Genomic DNA, 9205 nt, shown 5'->3' on the forward strand with positions numbered 1-9205 from the left:
ACATGAATGTAGAAATGTTTAGAGGATTTTTTTGGGGTGGGGGGATCCTAATTGTCTGTGCCTCCGCCCTCCAGCTGGGTTTCTTCGAGCGGGTACGCCCCCCACAGGAAGACAGTGCGGAGAAGGAGCAGCTGGCACCGCAGGAGAACGGTGACAGGAACACCGATGCTTGATAGGGTTCCCAAAACAAAACCCTGTGTAGCTGTCTGTAAATACACAACCTGCGTCTGAATGGGTTCCCTATGTAGTGCACTACTTTGGAACAGAGCGCTATGAGATAGCACCAGTACACACAGTCCCATCTACTCTTTATAATCATACTCACACTGTACCCTGCATCCTGAAGCCCTGTCGTCTACTACTCCTCTTGCATATACTTAGACAACACTGCTGTATGAAATGGCTGGGAGGAGCAAACAAGTGATTTGATATAAAAATGTAAATCATATTTGAAAAAGGACTCCCGATCTTCTGGTTATTGGTCCTGCATCTTTTAGTGCACTTGGGACTTTCAGTTTTAAATGAATTGCTACAACAATGTGAATTCGAGACTGCAAGGATGATGCGAGGTATCAATTACAATGCTGTACGGTCTTTGAAGACAATAGTTAATGAAATGGTTTTTGAAGGGGCACTGCAAGGTGTGGATATGGACTTATTGTTGAGAGTATTGTATGTTATGCTTCTGCAATTGATGACATCCCCAGGCAATTTTCCACACTCCAGATACAGGATTATGCATGTCACTGTGTATTAAAAGGATGAATTGACCCATATTGGGTAATCAACGTGGAACTTAATTTTTGTTTTGTTTTTGCATTAGAGCACTATAGTATCTAATTACCCATCACCCACTGCTTCATTATTTATCTTAAAGCACGTTTCCTGTTACAATAATGTAATTTTACCAGACTTTTTTTTTCTCCAATTGATTTCAAGTTGTTCCTCGTTCATACTTTTGGGTGTTTTTTTTTAAAGACAATATTACTGAAACTGATGATGTATTCCTTCCCCACATATCTGGTTGAGCTGACAAACGTTTTGATCTTTCCTGAATTAAATGTTTTAAAAACCCATAAGCATTTCTTTGTGCCCTGCTTTCATACTTGTTGCCACATTATCGTCTCTGATTCTGACAACTCGAATATCAGTGTGCTCTAAAGGTTATCTGATGAACTAGTTGTTTCATAAATCATCTAAGTTCACCTTAGTAAAATTATAATATCTCCCTCCCCACAGAATTTATGCATAAGACAATTTTTGGGGGTAATAATATTTATTTTGACATAAGTGCATTTCCACTTGAAAGGCGGCAGGGTAGCCTAGTGGTTAGAGCGTTGGACTAGTAACCGGAAGGTTGTGAGTTCAAACCCCCCGAGCTGACAAGGTACAAATCTGTCGTTCTGCCCCTGAACAAGGCAGTTAACCCACTGTTCCCAGGCCGTCATTGGAAATAAGAATCTGTTCTTTTTTTTTACTTGGCCAGTCAATTAAGATAAAAAAAAAAAAGGGATCTGCATCAGTCTTGCTGGGGAGAACGGAGATGTACAACTTCACTGTCTGTCTGTCAGCAAGAAGCTGAGGTCACTGCCAGATTCAAAGTCTGTTGTTGGCTTCCCCCTGAAACACAAACACTGGCTGTGAGACTCGTCACCGGCTCCCTAGTTATTTAATTAGCGTTGGGTAACATACACAACTATTAAAAAGAGACATTTTAGCCTGCTTTATTGTGTTCAAAACTTCTGATCTGTTAAAACTCGTTTTGTGCTTTTTTTGGGGTCATGGGTCACAGGACCTGTGTGAGAGAGATGATTGGTGTTACCTGGTGAACAGCCGTGCCTTGCAGGTGCCCAGTAGAGTAGCCTTGTTTCCTTCCACAAGCAACATGGAACCCTCTCTCAAGCCCTAAGACAAATCAACCAATCAGCTGAAAGCATAGCCTAATACTATGTAGAATACCATCTCTCTCTGACTCACCAGAACAGATGGAGTGTCAGGCTCCTCGTGGTACTGAATGATCCTCTGCTCTCGTGTCTCCTAGGGAGAAAAAAAACAAAGACAGTGTGACATTTTGACCTTACACCAGCATCCTTTAAGGCACCACGGGACACAGATTAACCTTGTCCCAGACTACAAAAGCATTTAATGGAGAATCTACATTCAGAAATAACCACTGAATATTTGTCAGAGAAACCAGCCCTACAACTTTCAGCATTCATTATACTGATGCTCTGCTATATAACACTACACTGTACAACTCACCCCCATGTGTCTGCTGTTAGGGTCCGTGTCCAGGAAGTGAGGGTTGATGTTGAAAGGCACTAGACCAATGGCATTGAAGGAGGGCGGGTACACGATGGGCATGTCGTTGGTGGTGTTGATGCTGACAGTAGAGACGTTGGTGCCAGCACTGGAACCCATGTAGGGAACACCATCCTGGAGTTATAACAGTTACCATGGTTACTGTAGGGGTTAGGGGTTACTGTAGGGGTTAGGGTTACTGTAGGGGTTACGGTTACTGTAGGGGTTAGGTGGTGGAGACGTTAGTGCTGGCCCTGGAGCCCATGTAGGGAACACCATCCTGGAGTTATAACAGTTACCATGGTTACTGTAGGGGTTAGGTGGTGGAGACGTTAGTGCTGGCCCTGGAGCCCATGTAGGGAACACCATCCTGGAGTTATAACAGTTACCATGGTTACTGTAGGGGTTAGGTGGTGGAGACGTTAGTGCTGGCCCTGGAGCCCATGTAGGGAACGCTCATCGGCTGTCTCTATTGGCTATATCGGCTGTCTCTATTGGCTATATCGGCTGTCTCTATTGGCTATATCGGCTGTCTCTATTGGCTATATCGGCTGTCTCTATTGGCTATATCGGCTGTCTCTATTGGCTATATCGGCTGTCTCTATTGGCTATATCGGCTGTCTCTATTGGCTATATCGGCTGTCTCTATTGGCTATATCGGCTGTCTCTATTGGCTATATCGGCTGTCTATTGGCTGTCTCTATTGGCTGTCTCTATTGGCTATATTGGCTGTCTCTATTGGCTATATCGGCTGTCTCTATTGGCTATATCGGCTGTCTCTATTGGCTATATCAGCTGTCTCTAAATGGCAGCTGTCTCTATTGGCTATATCAGCTGTCTCTATTGGCTATATCAGCTGTCTCTAAATGGCAGTTTAATCTGGCACAGTGTTTCCCAAAACTCATAAACTACTCCCAGCCATTCAGGTGTGCCAGTTCTGGAATATCGGCTATCAGAGTGGAACAGCTGTCGTACCTCAGGACCGGTTTTTGGGGAACACTGCTCAAAAAAAATATATATATATATCAGTCTGACCTGCAGAACCCTCTTGTTGATCTCAGACAGCACATTGTTGTCGTAGAGACATTTCAGCAGACGGAATGTGTTGCCACCACCTATAGACAGAACAGCTGTTATGACTTTGTTACACTGTATACCCTCCTGTTAACTTCTTAACACGTAGTCAACCTGTGTACTGGTGTGTAGTAGATTACTTGAACTCTTGCAGTAACAGGCGTACAATAGTATTCCTTCAATGACGCCTACTGTATGTAAGGCCTATGGTTTTGGTGTTTCATATTTGAGAGGCCCTATGAGGTGTTAACGTCTGAGCTCAAGGTCCACTCCTCACCTATAAATATACCCTGAGCCTTCCTTACAGCTTCCACTGGGTCAGAGGCCTCGTGTATGCTGTCCACCTCATAACCTGTCAAGACAAAACAGACAACACTCACATTAGAACGACCGACAAAACCTGTCTCACATCGACAACCTAGTCCTTACTACACCCACTATAAAGCATAGGGTCTAGGGATTGATTTGGGATTAGGCCTGAGATATTTGAATTGATTTGGGATTAGGCCTGAGATATTTGAATTGATTTGGGATTAGGCCTGAGATATTTGAATTGATTTGGGATTAGGCCTGAGATATTTGAATTGATTTGGGATTAGGCCTGAGATATTTGAATTGATTTGGGATTAGGCCTGAGATATTTGAATTGATTTGGGATTAGGCCTGAGATATTTGAATTGATTTGGGATTGGGCCTGAGATATTTGAATTGATTTGGGATTAGGCCTGAGATATTTGAATTGATTTGGGATTAGGCCTGAGATATTTGAATTGATTTGGGATTGGGCCTGAGATATTCCAGACACACAACAGTAAGGCTGTGTAAGGCAATGGACCAGCGTACAAAGACGTACCCAGACTGTTGAACTTGTCCCTGGCAGTCTTTGCGTAGCCATCTCTATCACACAGTGCATAGGGGATGAATAAAATCCTCATCACCCCTCTGCAAGAAATACATTACACTGTTAGGTTACACACCGACTCTATGAAACATTAGGAACACCTTCCTAGTATTGAGTTGTAACCCCCCTCCCAAGCCTCAATTCATTGGGGCATGGACTCTACAAGGTGTTGAAAGCATTCCACGGAGATGCTAAGTAGTTAGAGCCATGTTTAAGTAGTTAGAGACATGGTTAGAGACATGTATAAGTGGTTAGAGACATGTATAAGTGGTTAGAGACATGCATAAGTGGTTAGAGACATGTATAAGTGGTTAGAGACATGTATAAGTGGTTAGAGACATGTATAAGTGGTTAGAGACATGTATAAGTAGTTAGAGACATGTATAAGTAGTTAGAGACATGTATAAATAGTTAGAGACATGTATAAGTAGTTGACATGGTTAGAGACATGTTTAAGTAGTTAGAGACATGTATAAGTAGTTAGAGACATGTATAAGTAGTTAGAGACATGTTTAAGTAGTTAGAGACATGTTTAAGTAGTTAGAGCCATGTATAAGTATTTAGAGACATGTTTAAGTAGTTAGAGACATGTTTAAGTAGTTAGAGACATAGTTAGAGACATGTACAAGGGGGTGTGATTTTATTTAGAGTAGTCCATGCACTTTGAAGGTATGGATTAGTCAAGATTTAGATACTTACATTCCGAAAAAGTCTTTGATCTGCTGTTGACAATGTTCCAGATATCCTCCCCCGTGCAGGGTTGAGTTGGACACGAGCAGAAGTCTCCTCTTCATATCTTTCAAGACAAGGTTTTGATCAAAAGTTTACAACTCACTCAGGTTAAATAGGCTACCTCTTCCTACACCTCGAAGATTACTTCTGCAGTACATAGCCGGCCGTGTATCAACAGGAAGTGTCCTCAGGTGTCGTCAAGGTACAAGGTCTATGGAGTGAGATTTGTGTTCTTTATTCGGTATGTTCACCCCGATCTGTGTGTATATTCAACATAACTCACAAATAAAACAATGATCTGTTTAATATATAAACAAATATTTTGTTAAATAAAACCAAAATCCTCAATAAAATAAAAATGTCAAAAATCACAAATTAAACCTTAATCTGTGAATATGAACAAATATATTTCACAAGTATTGACCATAAATCACAAATAAAATAATATCTGTAAATATTCAAAATCAGCTCACAAAAAAACTAGGATTTGAACAAATGTTGAACAAATTTGTGAGCAAATGTTTAGAAATCTCTAACCGCTACATCTGTGGAATGTAAATTTGCTCGTTCAAAAAGTGCTTTGTGGATCTGTATTCTGTGTTTACACCATTTTGAGAAGTCTTTTTCGCTGGTCGATGTAATACAATCCAGTAATGTGGTTTCAGATGAGTCATAAAGTTGTTCATTATAGGTTAGATATTCTAGCTAGAAAGTGTTCTCCCAAGACATGGCTGAATGAGACATTGATTCACTCTGCACTTCACCTGACACAAAGATTATCCAAATGAATGGAGATAACAGACTCATCCGAAGCCACATTAGTGGATTGTATTACATCGACCACATTAGTAGATTGTATTACATCGACCACATTAGTAGATTGTATTACATCGACCAGCGAAAAAGACTCAAAATGGTGTAAACACAGAATACAGCTCCACAAACACTTTTTGAACGAGCAAATTTACATTCCACAGATGTAAACTTTAAGAGATTTCTAAACATTTGCTCACAAATTGTTCAACATTTGTTCAAATCGTAGTTTTATTTGTGAGCTATGTTGAATATTTACATATCATTATTTTATTTGTGACTTATGGTGAATACTTGTGAAATATATGTTTTACATATTCATGGCGATTGGTTAAATTTGTTATATATTTTTTTTGCGGATTATGGTTTTATTTGACTAAATATTTAAATATATTCACAAATCCTAGTTTTATTTGTGAGTTATGTTGAATATACACGCATCGTGGTGGACATATTTACAGAATAAAGAAGCAAATGTCATTCCTTTCAATTTCCTGGACTCCGTTTAAAGTTCAACTACGGGTAACGAACCATCTGTTTCGCTGACAAGTCTCTCATACAGTCATTAAATCATCTAATCTGATTACTTCTCCTGATAAATCTACCGGTTGTCGAAAAGGTTGTGAAATCTTTCGATCCAACAAACCTTTGGCGATTGTTCTTGTGGTCAATGATTGGAAACAATGTTGCGCGTCAACAGGTCACAGATTGCAACACGGATTTAAAATTCGATAGGTAGCCTTGACCGGATATGTTATTTACAGTTTCGTAGGAAATGTTCAAATGTAGGCTACAAAGCTGTAATTTTGCGTCAAGGGTCTCTGTTTGGAGAAGAGTTTTCTCACGCTGTTACCGTGTGTAGAAAAGGGGTCAGCTGATAAATCACATGACAAGCCTTATGTCTCATGGTGCTTTCAGGACATCTGGGAAATCGGAAAAACACGGCGATCTTCGGGTCAGAAAGTTCTAAAAAAGATGCCCGAGTTTCCGCATTGGAATTGCAAGTTAAATGACTGTTCAAAACCAATTTTCCCAATCGGAGCTAGTTTCTATCCAAGTTTCCAGTTGTCTTGAAAGCAGTGATTTCGGATATTCCCGAGTTCCCAGTTGATTCTCACGCAGCATCAATAGCGAGAGGCGGATATACTGACACGCCTGGTGCCCCCAAATTGATGACGTATGTCGCGCACTTGAGAGTCGAACGTCGAATCAAATTGTGTTGGTCAAGATGCGCCAAATACAACTTGTGTAGAGACTATACCGTGAAATGTTTGCTTACGACCACTTCCCAAAGATGAATAGTTTTAAAAGAATAATAAAATAAAATAGGAACACAAGAGAAATAAAATAAAAAAGACAAGAATGGAGCTACAGTGAGCTCCAAAAGTATTGGGACAGTGACACATTTCTTGTTGTTTTGGCTCTGTACTTTAGCACTTTGAATTTTAAATTATACAATGATGGTATTTTCTTCCGTATCGGGAGAACCATTAATTTGAACATATTTATTGGGTGAAACGGTAGGCTACAGGAGCCTACAATGGCATAGAAATGAATTGGCCTACTTGATGGCCAACAATGTATAATTCTTCACATTTAATGTCAGTTTCATTGTGGACTTTTCCCCCATAACAGAAGCACTCAAGCCATAGACTGTTCTCTGCTTCCGCAAGGCAAAGTACCGGTGCATCAGGTCTGACACCAACAGGCTCCTGAACAGCGTCTATCCCCATGCCATAAGTCTTCTAAATAGCTGACAGAATGGCCACGCAGACTCTAGGGTGACCCTTATATTTCACACACAGGACTCTACACAGTCACACACACTGACACCCCCAACACACACATAACGCACTCACACACCCTGACACTCCAACACACACATTTATACTGACTCTACACACACACTCACATATAATCATCATATATGCTGCTGCTCTGTTTATTAAATATCCTGATGCCTAGTTACCCTTTCCCCGATACACATCTACCTCTACTCCTATACACATCTACCTCTACTCCTATACACATCTACCTCTACTCCTATACACATCTACCTCTACTCCTATACACATCTACCTCTACTCCTATACATATCTACCTCTACTCCTATACACATCTACCTCTACTCCTATACACATCTACCTCTACTCCTATACACATCTACCTCTACTCCTATACACATCTACCTCTACTCCTATACACATCTACCTCTACTCCTATACACATCTACCTCTACTCCTATACACATCTACCTCTACTCTTATACATATCTACCTCTACTCCTATACACATCTACCTCTACTCCTATACACATCTACCTCTACTCCTATACATATCTACCTCTACTCTTATACATATCTACCTCTACTCCTATATCCAATACCAGGAGTATCAAATTCCAGTCTTTGAGTGGTGCTGTGTCTGCAGGTACAGTGCATTCGGAAAGTATTCAAACCCCTTGACTTTTTCCACATTTTGTAACGTTACAGACTGGGTGGAGGGTGGAGCAGTATTTAGTAAGGAAGCAGGACTGGGTGGAGGGTGGAGCAGTATTTAGTAAGGAAGCAGGACTGGGTGGAGGGTGGAGCAGTATTTAGTAAGGAAGCAGGACTGGGTGGAGGGAGGAGCAGTATTTAGTAAGGAAGCAGGACTGGGTGGAGGGTGGAGCAGTATTTAGTAAGGAAGCAGGACTGGGTGGAGGGAGGAGCAGTATTTAGTAAGGAAGCAGGACTGGGTGGAGGGTGGAGCAGTATTTAGTAAGGAAGCAGGACTGGGTGGAGGGAGGAGCAGTATTTATTAAGGAAGCAGGACTGGGTGGAGGGTGGAGCAGTATTTAGTAAGGAAGCAGGACTGGGTGGAGGGTGGAGCAGTATTTAGTAAGGAAGCAGGACTGGGTGGAGGGAGGAGCAGTATTTATTAAGGAAGCAGGACTGGGTGGAGGGTGGAGCAGTATTTAGTTAGGAAGCAGGGCTGGGTGGAGGGTGGAGCAGTATTTAGTAAGGAAGCAGGATTGGGTGGAGGGAGGAGCAGTATTTATTAAGGAAGCAGGACTGGGTGGAGCAGTATTTACTAAGGAAGCAGGACTGGGTGGAGGGAGGAGCAGTATTTATTAAGGAAGCAGGACTGGGTGGAGGGTGGAGCAGTATTTACTAAGGAAGCAGGGCTGGGTGGAGGGTGGAGCAGTATTTAGTAAGGAAGCAGGACTGGGTGGAGGGTGGAGCAGTATTTATTAAGGAAGCAGGATTGGGTGGAGGGTGGAGCAGTATTTATTAAGGAAGCAGGACTGGATGGAGGGTGGAGCAGTATTTATTTAGGAAGCAGGACTGGATGGAGGGTGGAGCAGTATTTATTAAGGAAGCAGGACTGGATGGAGGGTGGAGC

At 41.7% G+C, this 9205-nt stretch overlaps 2 protein-coding genes across 2 annotated transcripts in view; one reads left to right on the forward strand and one right to left on the reverse strand.

The window, feature by feature from the left end:
• LOC109881272 (integrin alpha-V) overlaps positions 1-1079 on the forward strand; it is a 69030-nt gene extending 67951 nt beyond the window's left edge. Inside the window, exon 30 of the mRNA XM_031801624.1 lies at positions 75-1079. Within this exon, the coding sequence (XP_031657484.1) occupies positions 75-173 (99 nt within the window). The 3' untranslated portion in view covers positions 174-1079. The remainder of the gene's footprint in view (positions 1-74) is intronic.
• Positions 1080-1257: 178 nt separating this feature from the next.
• On the reverse strand, positions 1258-6713 carry si:dkey-69o16.5 (peptidase E). The gene is made up of 9 exons (XM_020473432.2): positions 6468-6713; positions 4976-5072; positions 4229-4317; positions 3653-3727; positions 3337-3416; positions 2263-2436; positions 1978-2037; positions 1823-1905; positions 1258-1620 (listed from the first exon to the last, which is right to left on the reverse strand). Exons 2-9 carry the CDS (start codon positions 5068-5070, stop codon positions 1554-1556), a joined length of 723 nt encoding a protein of 240 aa, XP_020329021.1. The 5' UTR covers positions 5071-5072; positions 6468-6713; the 3' UTR covers positions 1258-1553.
• Positions 6714-9205: the final 2492 nt, after the last annotated feature.

This window comes from Oncorhynchus kisutch, linkage group LG2 (genome assembly GCF_002021735.2).
Source record: "Oncorhynchus kisutch isolate 150728-3 linkage group LG2, Okis_V2, whole genome shotgun sequence".
NCBI classification, from domain to species: domain Eukaryota; kingdom Metazoa; phylum Chordata; class Actinopteri; order Salmoniformes; family Salmonidae; genus Oncorhynchus; species Oncorhynchus kisutch.

Coding starts and splice junctions, on each gene's coding strand:
- si:dkey-69o16.5 (XM_020473432.2), bottom strand. CDS start 5,070: ATGAAGAGGAGACTTCTGCTCGTGTCCAACTCAACCCTGCACGGGGGA. Junction 4,318..4,975: donor ATCAAAGACTTTTTCGGAAT/GTAAGTATCTAA, acceptor TATTTCTTGCAG/AGGGGTGATGAGGATTTTAT. Junction 3,417..3,652: donor GGCTCAGGGTATATTTATAG/GTGAGGAGTGGA, acceptor TTCTGTCTATAG/GTGGTGGCAACACATTCCGT.